This window comes from Pipra filicauda, unplaced genomic scaffold (assembly GCF_003945595.2).
Source record: "Pipra filicauda isolate LSUMZ 115617 unplaced genomic scaffold, ASM394559v2 scaffold5_size6683894_pilon, whole genome shotgun sequence".
NCBI classification, from domain to species: domain Eukaryota; kingdom Metazoa; phylum Chordata; class Aves; order Passeriformes; family Pipridae; genus Pipra; species Pipra filicauda.
In genome coordinates this window covers 1,879,294-1,903,612 of record NW_024104754.1, presented here as the reverse complement: position 1 = coordinate 1,903,612, position 24,319 = coordinate 1,879,294, and the positions used below count along the sequence as shown (strand labels likewise).

Sequence of the window (24,319 nt, the reverse complement as noted above, 5' to 3'; positions counted from 1 at the left end):
ACTGGGAACTAATTTTAACATGGCACAGCACAGCTAAAGTTGCCAAGTTGGGCAGTCAAGGGCCCAGCACACCACTAAACCTCAGCCTCTACCGAGTCCTCCTGAAGTGCAGATCCAGTGCTTGCACTGGGTTTCCTGAAGAGAGGAGGCTCTTGCTGCCAACAGAGAGAACTAAGAGCCCTACTGCTTCATTTTACAATACTGCAAACATTCAGTATGAAAATGTATTGAAAGTCCAGCAAATACGTTCACACTAAATAACAATGTGTTTCTAATGAATTTATCTTACAGTATTTCAGTTCTGCCTGGGAAATCTGCCCTGCCTGTCATGGCCTGCCTCAGGGAGTAGCATCTCTGAGAGCTGCCTGCAGGGCCATGGGTGGCCACTGATCCCTACCCAAGTTGAGAAAACAAATTCCTATCTCAGTTCCTAAAAACTGGAGGACTGGAGGTATATGGGGTATCCTCTGGCTGCTGGGCCACCCCATGTCTACAGGCTTCACTCTCAGGCTCTGCCTGTACTCAAGCAGTGGTGGAGGGAGTGATTTGAGGCAGCTTGTTTCACATACAAACCAGAAAAATATAGAGATTTGGGAAGACCTGGAGATGGATTGGAAGTGATCATCCCCACACTTTCTGAAATCAAACAGGAGCAAAAGACAGGAAGGCACTTAGCCTGAAGAGATTTCACTAACATGAAAAGCTTCATTTTTTTATTTTGAATCAAGGTAGGCACTAAGAACTTCAGGTTTGCCAATATTTACACCCTAACAAATGCTCTCTGAGAGTTTCACTACAGGTGAAAAAGTTAAGAAACTCAAATAAAGGTGTAAGCTCTTACAGAAATTAAAGCATGTTAAACCCCACCGGGTAGCTCTTATTCAGGTGCAAAGTGGCCTCAGCTTGCTGTACAAAGTAATCCCTTTGCACACCAGGCTTCACAGACCCTGCAGTGCTGGTTCCAGTGCCCATGGGTCATAGTCCCAGAATTTAATGCCATTGCAATTGAGGAACATGCTGCTCCACTACAGCGAAATGGCCATGACAGAGTAGAGCTGGGTCAATGGTTAATAATGCTGCAGTGTTCAGACCTTAGAGCATGTTTTAACAGGGTTTGTATATTAGCTTTTACCTACCCATTGCTCTGATACAAAGACTCACCACATTTCTTCATTAACTTTGGAGAAGAATGGAAATTTCAGGTGTAGCAGCCCCCAAAGTCCAAAGTACTAGGCAAAGAGGGTTACCAATAAAGCTAGAAATTCGGGCTTCATTTGTTTGTTTTCAAAGTTCAGGCTTTTACCTTATACATCATTTATGTTGGAAAAAATCATGAAGGATTATGCAGCGAAAAGTCCTACTAGAGATGGAAAGTACTTTTCTTCCCTGCCTTTCTATCACATCCACCACATCTGGGTCAGAGACTTGGCCTGCTGGCTATGACGATGCCGAAGGTCAAGCAAGAAGTACAGGGAATAGCAATGAGTTAGAAAGCCAGATTCCTCAGAAACATACACAAAACGAATGGAAGATCTCCAGTGACCAAGAGCAATGCAAATGATGATTCCCATATGGGTGAAGTGATTCTCTAAAGCGAGATGGGGAAAAGACATCCATGCAATGTGTGACAAAGTTTTATTTCACCTTCTTCTGCAAGTCTTGTTTCAAAACCAGAAACAATTCTAATAACTATTCAGCTTTGCCGATGTCCTTACATGGCATCCCTGAAAGAACGCAGTCATTTTTTGAGATGTTTTGTATTATTAGAGATTTTTTCTCCCAGCAAAATCCATCTTCTGTAGGAAAACAGAAAGCTTTTTTTTCTCTGTGCAGCTATTTTTCTGAGCACCATGACTACATACTCTCCACTGGGCAGGAGAAGCTCTTGCCCCAGCACTCAGCTGCTGTCAAGGAGGGTAGCAGCAGCAGCAGCTGCATGCTGGGCAGCAGGCACATGAGCGCCGGGCACACAGAAGGCAGTGTGAAGACAGTATCCTGTCCTCATGCAGTGAAAGAAGTGGTTCTCATGCATTTCAGTGGTGAATTCTGCCACTTTCTTGCCAAACAGCTTGAAAACAATTCTGTTGGCATCAGTACTTCAGTGGTTACTGTCTGTGATCAAAACAGGGGATCCTGGAACTCACAGGGCTTTGACATCTGCACTGACAGACACCCATGCCCCTCCTCCTTCCCTCTTAAAAATGTCTACACACAGAGCCTTGGTATTCTTTACATAAAATGTAACGTGGTCAATAAACCTGAAGTGTCACACAGAAAACCCGTGGAGGAAACAAGCTGCAGGTATGAAACTCAGCCGCTTTCAATCTGGTTTTAGTATTTGCATGTCTTTCAAAAGGACCTATGGGAATTTCTCTCCATAGCTACTAGCTTTACTTTGGAGTATTTAAAAAATCCCAGTGAGCTCTCACCTGCTTGTGGAGTTACAGTAAAAAGCCAAAGCTGCTAATCCAAGCTACAACTTGCAAAAGTAACTCTGTAAATGTGCGTGTTGGCTGTAACTTTGAAACAGCTCTGAGAGTGAACTGAACTGTTGGTCTTGGTTAGCCTCTCTGGTCTCCAGGATTCCCAGGCTGTGGAATCTGATTAAAAAATCAGGATGACGTGGAGTGGAGCATTTTTGCACACATTTGCCATTTGCTGCTGACAACATTTCAATATTTTGGTTGAGCACTGTCCAGTTCAGGATCTATCAGGGGTGGCTGTTTAAGGTTGTATCCAGTTTTCCTGAAAGACAACCTTACAAGATTGCAGCCCCAACTTCATCAGATGCTTCTTGTAGACAGGCAGTCTATGCTTAGGCAGCTGGAGGAGCCCTGGTTGCAAGTGGGAAAGCAGCAAAGGCAGGAGGCAGAAGTTGGCATAGCTGAGCTGGGCTGCCTGGCATCTGCTGTGGCAAAAGATGTGCCAGTCTGCCACTTCCCCTTGTCCATGGGGTGTGCATTTCCAGAGCAAAGGCTGGGGCAGCAGAGCCACACCACACAGACAGCATGAAGAGAAAAAAAGAAGTTTCTTCATAGTAATCATTGTTAAAAATACCTATTGACAACATTTATCATCACAGACATTATTCTTTGAGCCATGTTGCATGCTTGGGCAGAGGTGAATTGGGCAGGATTAAAAGCTCAATCATTTAGTGAGCCCAGTACTTGATTTTATGTTTTGTTGCCATGTGTTCCAGCCCAGTGGCTGCGGAGTCAAGAGTGCCTGCAGTGCTGCTCTTCTTTTGCTTGCGGCAAAGCCAGGCAAAGTGTCTGGCACTGGGATGGATCAGCAGTGGCCAAGCCGGTAAAGGAACATCACTAAGGGCCAGACTATCCACCTGAACGCATTGCCAGAGCCTCTCCTGTGGTGGTATCGTGCTTCTGAGAGCAGAGACAGGAGAGACAGGTATCAGTTGCCATCTGAGCATCCTCTTCCCATGTTGCCAGACAACAGCTAATTCTCTGAAAGGAGGGATAAGTGTGGAGACAGGCATTGCTGTCCTGTCAGCAGCCTAACAGAAACTGCCACAAAGCAGGAACAGGCAAGACCAACTCTACAAAGCTCTCCCCAGTACTCAAGCTTCCCCTGAAAGGAGCTCTTGGGTGATAAATCCCTGCTGTTAAGAAGCTGAAAAGCAGGTTGAAAGAATTTCCTTAGGTGGCTGCCCTGTGCAGATAGCCTCCAGAAGCATCTAAAGGAGCATTTTCTTTTCCTTTTACCAAATCTTGTCACCTTTTCTTCAAGGTAGGTCTGGTCTAGTATTCTTAGCACTCACTGAAGACAAAAAAGTGACACAAATCCTATTTTCAGCACTGATAGCAACTGCTTCTCTGGGCTCTCTGATGGCACAATGGAAGAAAGAATTTGACTGATCAGACAAGATGGCACAGACTGCTTTGCTACCCAGGATGAGCATCCCTGATTCTCAGCCAGGAATGCTTCTCCCACAGAGCCAGCTTCTCTCCTCAGGGATGAAACTTTATCAAAACCAGTCCTGCAGAGCAGCATGACATGAATGGCTGAAGTTGCTAAACCAATCTGTCTTACAATTCTTGTCAGTGAACACACTTGAGAAACACATAACAGCCCTACAATAATTGTGTTCTTATGTAGGGATCTGATTTTTTTTTTTTTAATTACAAGTAATCACGTTTTTCTTAGATATATTGTTAGCGGAATGGCCACTGAATGTCATATTTGCTTTTTAAAAAAAATGTACTGAAAGCAACATCAGCCTAAACCACATTTACTGGTGATAAAAATATCTATTTTGAATAGTACCGTTGTGTCTAATTTGAGAAATTATGAAATTCTACAGGAAAAATATTCAAGTGTTTTCTTCTTAAATAGTAATCCTAGACTGAGGGAATGCACAGGTTCAGGGATTCCCTATAATGACAATAAATGTTGAGGTATAATTAGTAATATTTTTGAAAGCCAACAATTGTTTTTTGAAAGAAAGGTACATTTTAGTTTCAAACTAGAACACAAATTACTGTATTTTTCTTACAATAGTGCTGAACTTTTATTTGAGGTTCTCTGTTTCTGAAAGCAGACATGATGGATTGAAATAAAAGATAATTTATTGCAATGCTTACTTTCAAGTGGAGAGAGAAGCAGTGTAATTGTAATTTACAGTAGCTGTCAAGGAAAATCTATCACAGATGACATTAAAATGACTTATTTTGCCTGAGCCACTTATTGTTTAAATGTGCATAATCTGATAGAAACAGATTTTTTTAAAATCTGCTTTATATTGTTCTAAATTAATATCAAAACATATACTTAGGAGTTAAACATTTTAAACCATTTATTAATACTTTCAACGCTACTATTTTTTTGTAGGAGTTGGAAATTGCTTTATTTAACATCATGTTTAAGTTTTTTAGCTCTCTACACTCATAACACTTTCATGGACCTAAACTCACTGTCTAAAAAGAGATTTCAAACTAGATTTATTTATATCTGAAACAGAAATGTCAGAAGTGGTAGAAGGAAATGGACCATAGGGCCCAATTCCATTTCCACAGGAGCTGACCAACAGTTTTGACACCCCTTGCAATGGGAGTTAGCAAAGACCCAAATTTAAGCAAAGTAACTTCCATGCAATCTTTTATTGCAACTTGTAGCCGATGGGAGAAGGAACTGCTATCAAGGAAGTATTCAGTGTCAGCTACTGAGCTTCCATAACAAAGACTGTGTTTGAATACTGACTGCAAACTTACCTCTGAGATATAATTATTCTCAAACCTAATTGTAGAAAGAAAATATTCTGATTATTTGCGTGTAAGATGGATTCTGCATATCACTTGAGCACCTTTATAGAAATACTGGTGAAAGGAACTTAGACACGTTTCCATTCTGATGGACCTAAATGTTTTCAGTTTGTAGGTGCTTGTTCTCAGGTATTATATCTAACTCTTCTGAAACTTCAGATTTTGATGTATAAACGTATGTATTATACATTATATGTCTGTCTGCAAGCAAATGCTGAATGACAAATAATCTGAAACACAGTTTCACCAAGTCGAGGTGATCCTTCAGCAGAGGCAGTGTTAAAGTAGTTCTAAGCAAATCAGCACATTTAAATCGTCAACATGGTAAAATCTTGAGAAATAAAGTTAATGACCTGCTATTTCACATATAGTTTTGAATAGTTACGAGCTTCGATTAATCTGCTTTTCAGAGGGGGCGCTGACTATATATTTACACTTTGCAAGCAAACTGACCTCCGTACCAACAGAGCAAAAATCCAATGTCACATTCAACTCTGTTCTTTTTATTTCTTCTTCCCTTTTTTTTTTTTAATACAGCTAAAATTAATGTAGTGAATCTGTAATGAAATGCATTATCCTGCATGGAGATTTATCAGATTTTCCAACTGAATGCCATGCTTTACTAGCACTAGCTGGAGTTCACCTGCATGTTGGTGTGGCGTGTGGCTCTTTTTTGTAAAGAGTTAAGTTGAACACAAAAAAAGGGAACAAAGGTCAGCACCCAGCCGCCACTTGAATGTGAGATTTTTCTTTTTATTCCCCTTGATGTATACTAGGCTCTGTGTTATTAGTCTTAATGATGGAAAATTGTAGTGTTGATACAAATCTTTTTTTCAAAGTAGTAGGCGGGAGCTCCATTTGTTAGTAAGTTTTTTTGTGACTAAAAGCCATGGACAGTACATTTATGTAGCAGTAAAAGGCCTAGATGCTCTTTCCATAGCAGAGCTAATTATTCCTACTGTGACCTTACTGATCTACCCTGTTCCTAGTACATCTCATCTGCACGCCTGTTCCTCTGTGTAGATGGTGTCAGAGAATATGAAAAACCCTATAATGAAACCATTTTCATGATGGAGAAAGGCTACTGGAGTTGCACTTGCTACAAAGAGGCTCAATTATATGAGTAATTGTGATAATTTTCTACATTCATAGCCTTCAATGGGGAAAAAAGAATGAGAGCCACAAAGGAAAATTACTTTAACAAGAAAGTACAGAGAGTAAAAATGGAAGAAGAGACAAAAAGGGGGAAAAAAATAACCAGAAAAAAAGTTTAAAAAATAGATCTGGAGGGAGGAATAGCAAGACAGGGAGAACAACAGAAATGCTCAAAAAGCCTATGTGCAGCTGTGTTGCACAATTAAATTGAATTTTTTTTCTGCAGTTGATGAATGTGACTACTGCAAATGTGCCTCTGTAGTTAGCTATCATTTGTTGTTCCGTGACAGGAAAAGGATAATTACCTCTCAGAGAGAATCAAAGGCTGACATGCCCTTTAGACACAGCCATGAATGCAGAGCTCGATAGAATGCTTGAATAAGAATCCAGTGTTCTGTGCCCCCTTCTACTCAAGAATAAATTTTGTTAAAATGCAAGAGCACCACCAGTAAATTTGTTGAACCCTAGGTGTTCAAAAATATGAGGTGCATCTATCGACTCATCCCATTTGCAAAAATAAAACTACATTTTGAATTCACTTCTATTATATTCATGGACAGTAAGATAGTGAGATATGCATTAAATTTCTTTTCCCAGTAGGGGTCTGATTCAACATTTCCTATGAAAGAACAGAAAGACACTATCCTTTTTCTCCAGGCTAGTTAGCCTATAATTTAAAACTGTCAAAAACACAATTTTATACAAAGTCTTCAATAAAAGCTTCTCAGATATAACCCAAAGAGGTTTTACTAAAGTTTGATTCAGACTCCGTTACAATATTTTTAAAGCTATAAATACATCTAACTGATATTTTGCCGTTCTCTTTTTCTCTTAAAGTATTTGAAGATTTACAAAGAAAAAAAAAAAGCAGCATCCTTTCAAGGTGACTAAGCCTTGCAGCTTTTAAGTAATCAAAATGAATTCAATACATGTTGGGACCATTAGCAGTCCAAAGAAGTATCGCTTAATGAAATGTATACGATATACGTCTTTTTCCTTTTTTTTTTTGCAAACATTTTAAAATGATCCATAGGTACCTTCAAAAAACTAAGATGCATTTTTATTCAGAACCATCAGCAGCAGAAGAGTCATGACTGCATTTATGTGAAGGCTAGAAGAGATGCAAAATAGGGAAAAATCTCTGAATGTCAGCTCTTTTTCCCCCGTGACGTTAGCAAGCACTGCTCTTTGTAAGATCAGAAGCTCTCGAGTTAAATATTTTTGCAGTTTTTAAACAAAGAGACTTATTTATGTTGACTAATTCCTTTGTAACATTCATTATTGCTATACAATGAAAATAATGGTTTCTAACCTTCTTACATTCTTAGACAGATGAGGTGTAGTGTCACACAGAAATAAAAAAATAAACTAAAGCCCATTGCAAATCAGATGTGTTAATTTAAATCTACCTTATGAATATCTTTGTCTCTTTCTACAGTTATCTTTGCTGACCCTAGTGTAATTCACTTTAAAAAAAATACCTCTTACCCAAGGAACAACATTATAGCTTGGCAGTTCACATACTGATATCAGACTGAAATGATGGTTTTGAATCATAAAACATGTCATCAGCTTTATACCAAACCACCAATAACCTTTGTCCCACTTGCCAGCCCTCCTTTTACTTGTCAATATAAGGCTTACCTGATTGTGTTTCCAATTACAGAGAAGGGAGCCCCTGGTCTGCAAGCTGCAATTGCTTCATCTCTACATTTCCTGGCAACCTCCACTAACTTTTCACCAGATTTATCCACATTGCCCACCAAAAAGGTTTCAGAAGTGTCACCATGGTAGCCATTGTAATACACCTAAACATATGCAGAAATGTAAAGACATTTTCTCATTTTGCATTCAGAAACAGATCGTCTCCTTAATTAAATCCATTCTTTCTAGGAACAAGCTGTATATCGCAACAGATAGACAGGTAAGCTGTATTTGCAAGAATGAGACTGGAAAAGCAGAACACTGCAGAGGAAAAAAAAAAGCCTGAAAGGCTGCAAGGTGCATAAGGGTTGCCAACATTGCCAATTAAAAATTCAAGAAAAGCAGAAGCTGTGCATCACTGCCCAGCAGTGCACCAGGCAGTGACACCGCTCGGCTACAGGACACGAGGCTAACGGGGCTGTTTGTGAGAAGACGGGTTGGGGCTGTGCATGGGCTGAAGGGGGCCTTGGGGCTGTCAGGTGCCCACCCATCCTGGCTGCCTGTCCCTGTGGCTAGGGATCTGCCTGCTCCCCAGAGGGGCAGGGCATTTCATCCCAGTGCTTGCTGTGGGCACTGGGAGATCAGTCGGCAGCTGGCAGGGAGACCCGTATGTCCACAGTCAGCATTCCCCACTGGAGCTTTGAGGTGGGAGCTATGCCCTGCTACCAACATTCAGAGTGAACCCCAAGGAAAGAGCATGGGCCAAATCCACAGCCAGCTGTTGCAGGTTTTCTTTAATCTCATTTTTAAGCTACAATGTGGTGTTAACGTTAGATTTTACTTCTGATTTCCAGAGATGAATTCTGAGAGAATAAATGTACCGCTCTGGCACTGCAAAATTTCATGTGCTGAAAATGTAACACCCTGTTGAATTAATTATGTATTGTTTTTGCTTTTCTTTTTGACATTTTGTAAGTTTTAGACCTTAGCTCTTCCAAAATTCTCTGTCGGGCACAAGAAACCCTGGCTATGCACTACAGAGCTGTGCAATATGCCATTAAAATGGGATTTGCAGCTTTGCACCATGGCAGGCAGGCCCATAATTTTAAGACCAAGCCAAATTTTCCTACAGAAAGACAAATTATAATAGTGCACAGTTTTGATCTTCTAAAACATTTTTCTCCCCCAAACAGTGGGTAACTATGCTTCTACAACTAATTACTCACCAAGCTCGAATGACTGAACTTTTGCCACTGGCAAGCTATTTGTGAAAGACAGACTCACATTCTTTTTGGCTGATTCCCAACTAAAAAAAAAAAGGCTACAGACAGTTTATCCCACGGCCAGGTTTGTCTTCAGGCTGAGATGTGAAGAAAATGCAGGCCATTAGGAGCGAGGGGTGTTTTAAAGAAAGGTGAGTGCCAGCAAGGGACCAACTGTGTTGCCACTGCCCCAGCAAAGAGCAGCTGCAATCCCCTGCTCTACACCTTGCTCTGCCAGTCCAGACTACCACTGAATCTTTTTTTTTTTTATTTAATGCCCATTGGGCAGGTTTTAATATACCTAGTTCATACTTAAACTGAACTAGTTTGTTTTTAGCTCTAGCAAGTACAACATACAAACCCCCAGCATTAAACATCATCATCCTGGAAAAGCAAACTCAGACTTAAAACATAGGAGAGCTTAAAAATAACAACAATAATAACAATAACAACAACAATAATAACAATAACAACAATAATAACAATATTTACTGCAGCCCATCGACTGCAATTACGTACTTCTGATGTTAATGAACTACAACCATAGTAACTGTAACACACTAACAAGTTGTAAGAACCAAGTTGTAAGAAACATTAACCTGATAACAACAGGCTGAAAACTGCACTATGCTGAGGATTCAGTGATGGCTGACCCTACTGTTTCTATCCTAAAACACATTTTAAAGTCTACATGATTCAAGCCAATACATTTTTTTTTTTCATCTATGAAATGCTATTATCTTAATTGTGCTAGAATGGATTTTTTTTCTTCAGTTAATTTGTACAGTGTCAGGTATTTACACTTAAGAACCTGAATATTAAGTATTTTATAGAACCTGCACACAATCATAAACAATTTGTTGTGCAATATTTACTTTGATTTTTATTCTGCCCACCTGTGAAACATCCCAGTTTTGCTCATGAAAAATAATTTAAGAGATCAGCTGATAATGCTGAAAAGTAGTATTTTTTTCCTCAGTTATTTTGGACTAAGCAATTATCATCACAGCACAGTTCCATTTTAATTGATAAAAAAATCTTACAAAGATAATCAGCAATTCCCACCCTTGCAGCAATCTTCACAGTCACAGAAACATTAAGATTTATTTTACTTTATTAGAGAAAACTGAAAGCAAATAAATATATGTCTTCAAAAAGACCAGTAACATTTAGTCAGATATTTATAAAGAAAAGTGGACAAGATATGCACACTATGACGATATAAAAATGTTTCATTTATTTTATCATGGAAAGTATCTGTGATATGAATCTACACTTTTTTTTAATCTAAGGCATCATTATCTGACAGATAAACAAAAAAATAAAATGAACCTTAATGAGATACAAAGAAATATGATGTTAAAACCTTAGCTGTTGCAAACTGATTTAGTCTAACAAAATAAGCAAAGAGACACCAGTTCACCAAAGTAAAAGTGAAGGCCAAGAATAAACTTCAAAAATGACAGATTGCACTGTGTAAACCTGATAGTCAGAATTCTACAGTTAAAAAATATGGAGATGGGGAAGAATTTAGAAAGACCAAAAAACAGACCAAACCAAACCCAGTTCTGGATCACATGTGAGTATACCATGGGAAAAAGGTCACTGACCCTAATTTTAATAGAAAAAATATTTTAGAAAGCTTGAATCTCATGCTCAGAGGTAGGTCTGCTGGAGATTTCTTCACTCTGCCAGTGTGAAAATAGTATCAAATTACCAAGAGCTTCTTTAATGATTTAAAAAGCTTGTTTTTAAGAGATGTTACTCCTTTGTATGTGACATATTATTGTAAAATAACGGTGGGATTCAAAAGACATCTGTGTTCTTATTAGAAATAAATAGCACTTTGGAAAAATAAAAACACAGCAAAAAGAAAAAAAGCTTCTGCAAGAGTCAAATACTTTTTTTTCATAAATGAAATGAGAATTGGGCTTCCAGTTCCTGTGCTTTCTTGCTCCTAAGAAAATCCAGCCCGTGTTTATTTAAATAGCTATAATTGACGATTCTCTGGAAATATTAAATCACAGTTATATCACACTATTTCTGTTTCTGCTCAAAAGGTTCAGGGCTTTTATACCAGGAATGGAACACAACACTACCTTTGGGGATTTTAATAAATGTAGGGAAGACTGCTAGCAAAAGAGTTGCTGTCCAAATAGACTGACACACACAGGCCAATGCAGCCTCTAATGACAGAGTAAGATAATGTCAGGCCCCACTCAAAATCAGCAGGAAGAGGAAGATCAATCTTGGCAGAGTGAAGGAAAAATGCTGGCTTTCTTCATGTTAGCTCATCTCATACATATCTATCTTCAGCTGCTGCCCAGTAGTGTGGTGCTCTGCATTAACTACACAGTGGATCAATAACAATTACACCTTCTCAAAAACATGACACATAGCAGGATTGGGTTGACATTTCACTTAGGCCAACATTGATCTCAGTGCATCTGATTCCAGTCCTAAATTCAAGTCAGGCCTGGGTCTAGCTGGAATAAACACACAGTTAAAAACAAAAAAGGAAACCAGCTGCTTGTGCCTTGGCTCAGAAGTAAACAGCACATCCATCTGTGCATCCCCCATCTCCAATCTACTATTCTTCCTGTTGCTACTAGTGATTCTAAAGTTGATCAAAGACTATTTTTTATATGAATTACTCACCGTGACATCAATGTTGATAATATCTCCATCCTGAAGAGGTCGACTGAAACATAAACAGAAAAAAAATAAATGGTGACAGACAGCTCCCAACAAAGGGAATATAAGAATAAACACCTAATGACATACATAAAAAATCACGGGGTAGATATTTTGTGATGGAGGAAGGCAAAGGCAAACAGACTAACCATTTTTAATGTTCAGCTCTCACTACTTAGAGAACAAGTGTAGCTGAATATAAAATAATGAGAAACAACTACTAGAAAAACATATCAACACATGAAAAATCTACCATTATATTTATTCTTTTTCTCTCACTAGGGTTCATATTTTACTTTTCGAGTAGCTGAATGTATTGCAAGTATAAAAAAAAAAACACAAAAATTCAAATATATTTATTCCTTAGCCTATACTTATTTTGCTGGATGAAAAAAAATCAGACAGCACTGTTCCCCCCCACATACTAAACTCAAAAGGCATTATGCTATTTTTTTAAGTGTCTGTACAAACAGGATAATATATTTTTTCTATTTCACATACATTGCTATAACAGCTACCAGTATTGTGTGCTAACATGTTCTGCATCTGCAGTATGTTTACGTATGACATTTAGTTAAGCTGAAGTATGTTCAATATTAAATAAAATTTATTAATTTCAGTTTAACATTTTAATTCCCGGTGGTAAAATGTATATTATTTGGGAAATACCTGTCAGGAATACCATGACATACCACGTTGTTTACAGAAGTACAAACAGATTTCGGAAAACCTCCATAGCCCAGAGGTGACGGATAGGCATTCTGTCTGATTATTTCATGATGAACAATGGAATCTATTTCTTCAGTTGTCATGCCAACCTAAAATATCAAACACAACATCCTGTTAAAAAAGCAAAGATAGTTTCTCATATTTAGTGAATATGACTGCAGCCAAGCTTCAATGAAATATTGGATGTTTCAAGTACACTGCTTTGATACAAAACACTACACTGCCTGATATACTTTATTGATATATGGACCTGTTTTTTTTAAGAGAAAAAGGTTCTAAATAAAGCACGCAGTAGAAATGAGCACTCAAGGGTTCCTAGAAACCTAAAATACTGTCTACTTCCTTTCCATCCTTTTTTCCACATTTGCTTTCTCAAAGACACCAATTTCTCATGGCTTCTTGTTTCAGTAGCTGCTATAGAAATGTCTCATTTCAATGCTTTCAGTCCTTTAAAACACAACATTATTTTCCCTTTTTATTTGTAAAAGAAAGGATATTATGTCTTTTAACTGCCCAGTACATTTACCATAATGTAGTTGTGCATTTTATGAAGTTATTTTCCAGGTATCCTTTAATTTTATAAAATATTTGGCTTCATATTTTGAGCATATTATACTTAAAGTTGCCATGGCCTGGATGATCACAGTGAATCTACAAGTACTTATCCATCATTTTTAGAAATCTTCATTTTTATGTTTGACTTTTTCTAGATTTGTCTTTTCCTCACAATTGTACATATTAAAAAAACCCCAACATTCATCCATTTTCTGAGTATCCACGCTTAAAATAACATTATTCTCGCTTTTCTTTTGGATCTGCTCTGTCTCTGAGTCAGTCTGGTTAGAGCTGAAATTTGAAATTTGGTAGGGAAACCTCTCTCATTGAAAAGTACTTTTGAGGGTTCCTCCACAAATTGATTTTGATTTGAATGAGTTCTGAGCCTTTGAAAAGCATACTTTGTACAGATATGAAGATCAGGCTTGGCAGACTGAAGGAAAATCACAGTGGCTGTGATTTTGGAGTAACATGTGGAATACAGGTTAGGCTATGGTGCAGGAGACATACTTAGTCATATACTGAAACACTGAGACCATGCACAGTGAATACAGCGGAGTGCACTTGTGTACTGTGCTGAGATAAAACATCTGTTTACTCAGCTTGAATTTTGTTCAGCACAAAAACATCGTTGGGCAGATGAGGAGCAATGAACCCACTCAACCAGGATTTGGGGTTACTGCACATATCCCCTGCTTTGCAGTAGCCATTGCAGCCTCTGTGCTGGGTGGCAGCCGCAGCCCCGGCACGCTGTCAGTACTGGATACTGCAGCCATTGGTTCTGGAGAAACACAGGTTTATTGCTCCTGCCTTTCCTCGCATATCTATTATCTACAGCCCACAGACAAACTGAACTGCTGTGTACCCAACTGGATGCTGTCTGCTGCTGCTCTGCTCAAGGAATTTGATGTGGCTTTTGGATACTCAGCAGACAGATCTGTGGTCTCTGCATGGCTTATACCCTGTGAAAAGTTCTGTTTTTAACACTGTCTGTTTTAAAGGTGTTTTTGCCAGCTGGGCAAGGTTGAGGTGGCATCTACTGCGCACCTTGTTCGTTATTTGGATGATGTGGCAATGTGACGGTATCTAACAAAATATTTCCATGTCATAGAATTAGCTGCTTTATTCCCAAATTTGTAACTCAAACCCAGGAAAGCTATCATATATAATACCATATTGTAATTTTAAGTTCCACAGGCAGTAAATAGTAATATCAGAACCATGCACCACCCAAACTGTATCCTTCTGTTTCCATGGATTATAATGCACCTTTGTTGTATTGGAAGATCTTACTGCCACTAGCTAAAGCACAGGCAAGAGCCAGTTTGGAGGACTGTGTGCAAGGTGGGTTCATCAAGACAACAGGAACAGGTGGAGGGATGGGACTCTTCAGATAAATTAGGAATGTAAAGTTTACGTTATGAGAATAGCCTAAAAGAGCTTGGTTTGTTTAGTCTGGTGCACAGCTCTATTCCTGTGTGAAGGGAAAGACTCAAGGAAAGGCAGGAAGCTGTTTAAATTAAAGAGCAGTGCTGGCACAAGACCAGATGGGTATAAACTGACCATGCGCATCATCAGACCGGAAACCAGAAGACGCTCACTGTCCATGAGGGAGGGGTTTGGAGCATTCTCTCAGTCAGGGGAGTCTTGGACAAACTTGCGTAAAACAAAGGTCACCACCAGCCTGTGACTGACCCGGGCAGTGGTCTCAGCACTGCAACTCCAAATGCCACCTCCCTCCCAGTACACAGCTCCTGGATATGTAATTCTTATCTTATAGACCTTCTTGCTCCAAAACATTAATTATGTGTGTGTAGTACTTTGCTATTATGTATGATTTGGCACATACCATGAACTGTATCATAAGCTACACCACACTGCATACATGTGTATTTACACATGACAGCTAAAGAGTATTTGAGAAATACTGCTGTCATTCCAAACCCACGTTGCACCTTGATCCTTCAGAAACATGTATATGCCCTTAGCTTTAAATGAGTAAGTTTTACTGTACTGGGAAATAATTGCACATTAAGAAGTTAAAAAAGTGCAAAGCTATATAAGATTAAAGCTTCAGGCAGTTTTATTATTGACCATCCCAGCTCCAGAATTAAACCTCTGGGAAAGAGTGATGATAGCTGGAAGAAAAATCCCCTTTTAAGCCAATGGGATTGACCTACAGTCCCCATCTATTTCTGCATCTCATAGCTACTCAACCCATTTCACCCTATCCAGTATGCTATTACATGAAATACCAAGGCAGAGCTAAGAAAGTACTTCTTCATCTGCAAAACCTGGCAGTAGGCTCCTCCCTGTACATTTTAACTTGGGAGGTGTCCCAAAAAACATACTGTAGAAACATTTCTGGAAACCATGAGGCTTTATTATCATGCACTCTGGAAAACTGTGTGGAATTTGGCAGCTGTTTTTTTCCAACGGCATTTCTATGAGTTGTGCCAGATCCCGCAGGATGGTAAGGGGCTGAAGGATGGACAGGAATGGAGAATGCAGACCAGCCCGTTGGGCTTGCACACATGCAGAGCTGGAAAGCATGACATATGAGGAAGATGGGCCATGAAATGAAAGGAAAAAATGCAGTGTGGGCGTTATGAGGAATTCACATCATTTGGTACACTTGAAACAGAGGAAGACTATCATGGCCAGGCTTCGCGAAGGAAGATTTGGGAAAGGCTCTATCCACATTTGTTACAAGCATGTTGGTGGCTAATAAGGCCAATACGGGATAGACATGTCCGATTGCAAAAGGCACAGTGGAAAGACTCCTTATGTGGTGTATTCTGCAAGACACGATTCTCTGAAACAACATCTCAGCCTTGGCCATATTGATCAACAGAACTGGTCTACTCTGGCCTCCAATTGGGAGGCCTGGAGACACACCATCTATAACGCTGCTGCTTCCTTTGAGAATGCACACAGGATCACTCTCGAGGAGAAAAGACAATGCAGAGGAAGACTATAGACACAGAGATATTACACCTGAGCCAGCAACTCACCCTAAGTATACAGAGGTTCAAAATACAGAAATAATTAAACAGGCATACAACGAACTGAATCAAAAGTTAATCAATTATTATTTTTTCAGGATCTAACTTAAACATGTTAAACTTAAAATGCACATTATGGGAAAGTTTAAAAAAAAAAAGGTAGGTAGGAACAAAATCCAAATAAGTGAAAGCATAAAAGACAACCATCCTGTTATGAGACTTCTGTAATTGTTACCTTTAAGCCCTTTCCAGCCAGAAGCAGGACATGACGGGCCAACTGACAAGCTTGACGAAGCCCTTGAATCTGATCTTCATTCTTAATTTCTATGTCGTCTCCCCAGTCTGGTACAATGCCTGTCGTCACATAGTCTGGCTTCTTTATGTGCTTGGAGAAAAAGGATTGAAAATGAAGATCAGAAAACTGAGCATGACAATGGGATCATTTTCTCAGATACTGCCTCCTGCTTCATGGCAGCTTGCCCTTTCTGTCGTAGTATCGACCTTCCTAAGCCATCAGGGCAAACCCTCAAGGCTGCCTCAGAATTTCTTCCACTGCCCTTTTGAACTTAACATTGCCTGTTACTACTGACTTACACAGTCTGTTAGCCTTCCAGTGCTGAAACCCCAGATACTGCAGCCAACTTCCAGCACAGTCTAAAGTTATGAAACTGTGACAAAGACTTAAAAATTCTTTATTTTCTTCTGCAAAGAAGGACATTTTCTACAAAAGGCACCTAAACACTGGAAGTGACAGGGCAAACATACAGAATGAGGTGCTCAAAATTTAAACCTATCAAATCTTTAGTTTCTCATTCAGATAAAACTCCTATTAACTTGCATGAGGTTGCTTTTTGACTAAGAACCTTAGGATTTAACTTATTTTAACTCAGAGGGTTTTACTTATTAATCTAGTTCATATGCTAAAACTCGTCCATCTACAATATTACACAAGGGTATCCTGATTCGCTGTGTCAAGGAAAATGTATTAAACATCATTTTTTCCACATAAGAACATTTTTTTCCACGCAGAGATGGCAATGCACTTTCTCTCAGAGAGTCCTGGGCTGTTTCACTGACTGTAGAAGAATCCCTTTGCCCACAACAGCCGGGCTGATTTTCTGCCACACTGGCCACAGGACAAGCTTTGCTCTTGACTTCACAAAATACAGACTCAAGCTGGCAGGCAGAAAAAAAAAGTAGGCACTTAGGCTGTACTCAATACAACCATACAACTACAGGGTATACGAGTACAGAAGAGTGGGGCAACTACTAAGCTCTACTGGGACTTCAAATAGGAAGACTATTGTTACTCCTACAGGTATTTAATTTCTAATCTGATAAAAAGTGAAACTATCTTTAGTCGACTTATGTCAACAGAATTTCAGATTTCCATTTCTTTCAAATTAATGGCATATCAACCCTAACAACATCCTATTGCAGTAGTTTGGGCTTCAATTTAGAAAAAAAAAAAAAACAACCCACCATTTGCTGGATTAGCAACTCCATAGACAGCACCACCCTCGCTTTGCTCGTGGAGGGCATTTACCCAGTAACTGCAGAGACATGACCCTACTGACCTCTATGGTCTATTAAGGGAGAAGCCCAAAGCAGTGTACATTCAAATGTCTACGTGGACAGTTTCATACCAATATCTTAAAAAAGACCATGTTATTTTAGAGTGATTTCTGGCATACCCTGTATAAAAAAATAACTTTGCCCTCAAGTTTTCAGAGTTCATAGACATGGACTGACTTTTAGACAGTCTGAGAACTCTGATCTGGGAAGCCAATTTTTCATTATGACAATATATTTCTCCTTCTTTATCCTGAAAGAAGCATCTAAATACAGAAAATAAAGTTTGTAAATTCTACGACTATTAAACTTTTGAAAATATATAGAGCATGTAACCCTATATTCTTGCTGCATACAGAGCTTCCACAGCCTCTACATCCAGCATTCTTATCTGCTTTCCTATCTAAAAACTTTTTAGTATTTCTGGCCCATGGAAATACTTTATATTTCACCTAACAAATCTATAATAAAATGAGAAGCAAAATTTAAAAAAGTACTAATGCACATCCTTAAAAGCACTGTTTAGAAAGAGTACTTTGGTTTCTTTTGGATAACTAAACAGTTAATCTGTATGCTGTAACTAAATAAGGAAAAAAAAGAAAAGAAAAAAAGGAAACCAGAAGTGGAACACATGTTAAATTTGCATTTGCAAAAAAAAGTCCCTTTTGGCTCTAAAGTAAATAAAAATAAAAGTATGTTGCAAGGAAAAAAAACACTCAGGCAAAAAGAATTCGAGTTTAGAATGTGCAGTGGGGTAGCAGGGCTGCTGCCAGCAGGTACCGTATATTCCCTTCTTAAATCTGACATAACCAAATAACAAAACCTTCAGCAAAATATAAACATTTTTATAATTATCTTGCTAAAGATTTATACAGAAAAGGACTCAGATGATCATGAATGATTCCTACTGACTTCTGGTAGGACTGCCTATAATTGTCCAAAACAAGAATTTGGACCCAGAAGTACCGACAGATATTACTCCATGTTTATACTACTATAACTGAGCAAGCCCCAGGTTTGAAATCCCTAATAACTAGATACCCCAACATGGTAGACAGCCGAAAACTCTATACTGACTGACTAACAGATTGGATAACAGAAATTGCAGTACCTTAGGAACTTGGTGAGCTGGAGAAACCACAGCTGGCCAAACTATACTATAAGCAGTGTTCCTCTGTCCCTGAAAAAAGAAGCATCTTTGCTGTTGATCGCTTGACTGCCTGTTCGGGTAGTTACGACTGAACGAAGAAAAGATTATGTGGCAGCCAGTCACAGAACCTGTTAAAAGAGAAGTTAAAAATGGTTAATCTTTTTTTCTACCTCCACATTACAAAATGGAAAGTACGCAAAAAGAAGAGCATCATGTAAAACAAAGCACAGAACTCACATAGTTGCCAAGGACAGTTCAAATCTTGTACTGTCATAGAAAGAGCAATAACAAGAAGAAGAAATGAGGACAAAAAGACCATCCCAAGCAATACTTCGAAGGTTTATAAAATATCAGATTGTTTTGGTTTGATGCATTAAAAAACAGTGTGGGTAAATTCCCCACAGTTTACAGACAGGAGTGATCCTCCAACTGGCCCCTGCTTGGAGAATTTTCACGGCCAGAAGCTGCACTGCCAAAAGTGCAGCTTGGCAAAACAGTGAATAAGGGACAAGAGCAAGAAAAGAGAAGGAAAAAAAAAAAAGATTTAATGTTATTTCAGATAATATTTTGGGCTGTATTTTTGCAGAATTGGTCACAGATTTGAACATAACAAAAGTAATGCTGCTCTTTGTCTTGCTGCTCAAGACGCAAGGAATGGGGTTCATTTTGTCTTGCCTAGCCGGGCAACAGAACAAACTTCAGGAAATATTTTTAATCTTGGCCCAAGACAATTGAAGGGATTAAAAACTGACATTTATCTGGAATATTTGAATTAGATTTCCATTTAATTCACGTGAGAATTTGGGATGACAGTTCATCAGTTTAATTGCTCCAGCTTAGCTGTTGGGCAATGACATATTTTGCCCCTTCAGAAAAGAAGAAGAAAAAAAAGAAAAAGGGAAAAATGGGTATTGAGGCCCAAAGGTTCTCAGAGACATCAAACCAAAATAATGTACCTCTAAAAATTATGCTAGCATCAAAACTGGGAAATTCAAAAGGATTATTGGCACTGCCCAATTACGCTGCAATTACACATAGAGTATATTTCCATTACTCAAATGTTCTACAATCAAAACAGAGTTTTTTTTCTGAAACGTTGTTTAACATAATAGTTGATCTGCTTCTGAAAAATGCCATTATGTACACAAACACAAGAGCAATCCTGTGGCAAGTAATCCAGATGAATAATTATTCTTCAGTAAAAAGTTTTTGTTTAAACAGAAGTAACTCAACATTTTTATATCACAGAAATTAAGAAATTAATCTACTGCATTTTTGTAACTATCTTAAAATTATTTTTTTTAGAAGAGTTTCTTGCATATATTGCATGTTTTTATTTTATTGTACCTTCCTTCCTTTGGATGCATTTATCATGTTCAGATGCAGAAATTATCCTTCCACATGCACACTTATTCATAGACAGCCCTTTTACAGTATTCCAGGACACACAGGAAATTCAAGTTACACACTGTTTTGGAGCCCCAAAACACAGACTGAATGAAGTAGTTGCATCTGGTTGGAAGTGTTCCTGATCATCTCTCTGCACACTGATTAGTGTTACATTTAGTTACCAGTCTCTGAAAGGCTGTAGAAACTTTTACTCAAGGCAAGTAAATTTTTACTGTTTTTTTTTTTTTAATTGTTGATAAGTAACAAAGTGGAGCTGAAGGGTGAGGCTCAGATCAAGCTCTCAGTATAACCCAAGAACTCCAGTGGAAGTTGCCTGCTTCAAAAGGGAAGAAAGTGCCTCCCAGGGAAGTGGAGCTGCCCAGTTAACAGAGAGCTGGATGTGTTTGGTGGTGCATTAATTAGAATTTAATCAGCAGCCTCATAATCTACTGCTGTCCTAGGGTCTCCTCATAAGGAAAAAAATCATTGTCCAATTAACAAAAAAACCCCAAACAAGAAAAAAAGAAACAGTCACCTAACCTGCGCCTGTAAGTGTGTCCAAAGAACCCAAAGCATCCTACAAACTCCCTGGCTAGTTTGCACTCATTTCTGGAAGCTGGAAGCACAGAATCTGCTGAAGCAGCAACTTTTGGGCCATCAGAACTAGAATTCACTCTGCCAGCATAAGCTTAAGGTACCTCTTTTACAGAGCACAGTGGAAGTACCTTGCTCTTACCACAGCTAAAGGTATTATAAATATATTGAAATCCCACAGTCACTGATGTGGTCAACTAAAGTCCATGTGGACATCAATATGCGAACATCTATTTCAAATGCTCTCCCTGACGTCCAGCACACTCCCTGGGCATGTTGTCTACTGTGTCAAAATTTAATCAGGGGAGAAAAGGTGCAAGTGTGCTTGTCAATTATTCACAATACGCACTCCCAAATACACACTCTTAAATACATGAAACCATATTCACGGGTGCATGCCCGTTGACTAGCCCACATTCAGAAGGGATATCTTTTAATTTGGAATAAAATTTTTACCTCCGTTCTCCCAAAGATACACTGTAAGTGTTGTCACAAAATAACAGGATAATAAGCTACTGTAACCTGTTGTTATTCTACTAACTACTCATTATAAACCAGATGCATACAAAAATATCTACTATTTGAACAGATGAAATACAACATGCAAATAAATATCACCATAGTATAATACAATTCCTAAATTATATCACAAGAATTATAAAAACAGTACAACTAAACCTTTCTTAGAAATATAAAAAATTATAAGAGAAAACATTCTCCTACAAAGTAAAAATAAAATTAAATAAAACGGCATTAAAATATAATGAAGTTACTGGTTTATAATGAAAATCTGGACTCCATCCATACACTTCCTTCCTTAAGAAGGCCTTCTGATGCCTCCACAGCTCCTTTTCTTTTTTAAGCTCCCATATTCACAGCTAATTCGATATAGCAACATCATCAATCACCCAAGACAGGAACAACTGTCTGTATTCTCCAAGTCTGGCTCAGAGATTCCCTCCACCCCATCCCTTACAACCATCAAAGCTTTTCTCAGTGCCTTTATTTACTTCTGCAACACTGGTGCTCAAGCACATTCTTTTTGTTAAGCTTTCTGTGTGTATTAATTACTGTAAGACAGTTCATAAACATGGGCTTAATGCATCTTCCAGCAGAAACTGCAGCCACCGGAGAGAGCCGGAGTGTGCAGCCGGGCAGCCTGGTAACAGACCAGCACAGCCAGGATGCAAAGTTGACCCTTTACGTGTTTATTCTCTGCCCCAACAGCAAGGCTACGTCACCTGCCACGAGTATCAGAATATTTACTATCAGCTGCAGGGAGGAGAATTATCACCAGCACTACCGAATCCCATCAGCAGATACAATGCAGCAAGCACAGAAATTACTGACAACCGCTCCGCTGACTCGGCAGTGAACCTCACTGTGCAATCTCAGCGCACGCACGTCCTGCCGGAGCCGCCGGATTCCTCAGCACACCTTCCAGACCTCTGTTTGCATTAACGATATAAATGCGCACTGTGAGCTCTCGTGAATTACAGAGGAATTTATCTTGTGTGGAAATTACGTTTATTTTTTTTTTCTGTTTAAGTGAGTCAGTCAGAGTGGCTGAATACGGCATTCAAAATTATGATGGGTAGGAGCATTTTTAAGTGACTGATTTCGCAGCACAATGTGCCCTATATTTATTAGCCTTTTACTCTAGGGCTATTTTAATTGTTATCTGTTCATGCATGCTACACTATATAATGAAATGCTCCCATTTCACTCATAGAGTGGAGAGTTTTTTATGTGTATCTCTATTAATGACCCTTAATTAAGTTGATTTTAGTAATTTAAATATGATTTTCCTCTGGTCAAGAAGTATTTTTAATGGGAGATATTGGAAATGAACTTTCATATAAGCCCTTTTCTAATGCTTCTTATTTAACAGTTACAGCAATTTATCAAGCTATGTTTTCAATGAATGAGGTATGAGGTAGCCATGCAAAAAACCTGTTAATTTACATGATTCATCAAATGTGATTGTTAGCAACCTTTTTTTTTGGTATTTACTTATAAAAGACTTCAATTTTCCAAGCAATTAGCAAAAGCATTACCAATGGATAAACTTCGTGACAGTTCTAAGCTACAATAAATACAAGGATACATCTTAAGAGACAAAAAATAAATTAATGTATTTTAAAATAATTTAGTCATAGTATCAACGGAAGCACAGTACCAAAATTATTTAGGATTACAAGAATTAACATCCAAACCATTTAGGAAATAAAATCAACTTGCTCTTGATAAAGTTAATAACATCAAAAGCATTGTTCTGACAACTCTTTTCAAAATATGTGATTTAATCTTTTTTTAAAACTGCAAAAAAGAATGACTGTGGAGACAGCATATACCCATTTGGGGGTAAAACACTAGAGGTCTTGTCAAGTAATTTTAATATTCTACCATAATTTATCTTCTTGTGCAAATATTCATTTTGCTGAAACCTCAGAGGAATAAAAGTTTAAAGTGAGGTATAAAAATTATTATGGGTAACAATATGTGGAATCCAGCCAAGACAACTAGGTAAGAATATATGGCTTTTTACTGCTAATTACCAAATGTTCCCATTTTTCAATCTGAAATAATGGCTGTGGTTTGAAAGACCTTTACTTGTAATCGTAATTCTAACTGTCTAATAAAACACTGACTTTGTAATCCCCCTGTTGCAAAGGTATGCCCAAGCTTCAAAAATAGGATGGGAAAGATTAAAGGTTTTTTCCAGCTCTGTGTAACCTGTGTAGCAGAAGAGCAGCTCACATTTCACAAGCAATAACCTGTGCATTTGCTAAAAAAAAAAAAAAAAAAAAAAAAAAAAAAAAAAAAGGAAAAAACCCAAGAACAACACAGGGAAATGCCTGAGGCATAAGTTGAAACTGATTGGGCAAAGTAGAAGGACAAGAGCCCTTGAAATTAAACAAAAGCAAATTCATTCTGTTGACAGATGTTGATTACATCAAAGCCACAAAAGAACTTTTTTTTTGCTTCTCTTTTTTTCCCTTTTTTGCAACTAATACCTCCACATTTTCTGTGCACTAAGGATATAACGTATCTTAATCAACATAATCCAACACATAATAATTTTCAAATTTGGTAAAAGTATATTGTAACAAGGTCTTAACAACAGGCTTCTCCAAACAAGAGTGTATTCACATGGTCATGTCTGCATACCCGTGCTGGTCACGCCATCATCAGCCCCTTACTTCCAGGGGTTAACTGCTCTGGCAGCCAAATAAAATACAGAGAGCGCTGTGTAATTATGGAGACAGTCAAAGGGCAGACTCTATTTTG

At 38.4% G+C, this 24,319-nt stretch overlaps 1 protein-coding gene and 1 long non-coding RNA gene across 3 annotated transcripts in view; one reads left to right on the top strand and one right to left on the bottom strand.

Moving 5' to 3' along the window:
• The window catches only part of METAP1D (methionyl aminopeptidase type 1D, mitochondrial), a 38,945-nt gene that overhangs the window by 2,313 nt on the left and 12,313 nt on the right, over positions 1 to 24,319 (bottom strand). For both annotated transcript variants that reach the window (XM_039387933.1, XM_039387934.1), the window contains exons 2-6: positions 19,007 to 19,173; positions 16,559 to 16,708; positions 12,704 to 12,852; positions 11,999 to 12,041; positions 8,079 to 8,242 (exon numbers count right to left, since the gene is read on the bottom strand). In XM_039387933.1, coding sequence (XP_039243867.1) covers positions 8,079 to 8,242; positions 11,999 to 12,041; positions 12,704 to 12,846 — 350 coding nt within the window. In that variant the 5' untranslated portion in view covers positions 12,847 to 12,852; positions 16,559 to 16,708; positions 19,007 to 19,173. The remainder of the gene's footprint in view (positions 1 to 8,078; positions 8,243 to 11,998; positions 12,042 to 12,703; positions 12,853 to 16,558; positions 16,709 to 19,006; positions 19,174 to 24,319) is intronic.
• LOC120324587 lies at positions 569 to 23,686 on the top strand. Its single transcript, XR_005566007.1, has 2 exons — positions 569 to 3,408; positions 22,141 to 23,686. It is a non-coding gene; the product is annotated as an uncharacterized LOC120324587 (long non-coding RNA).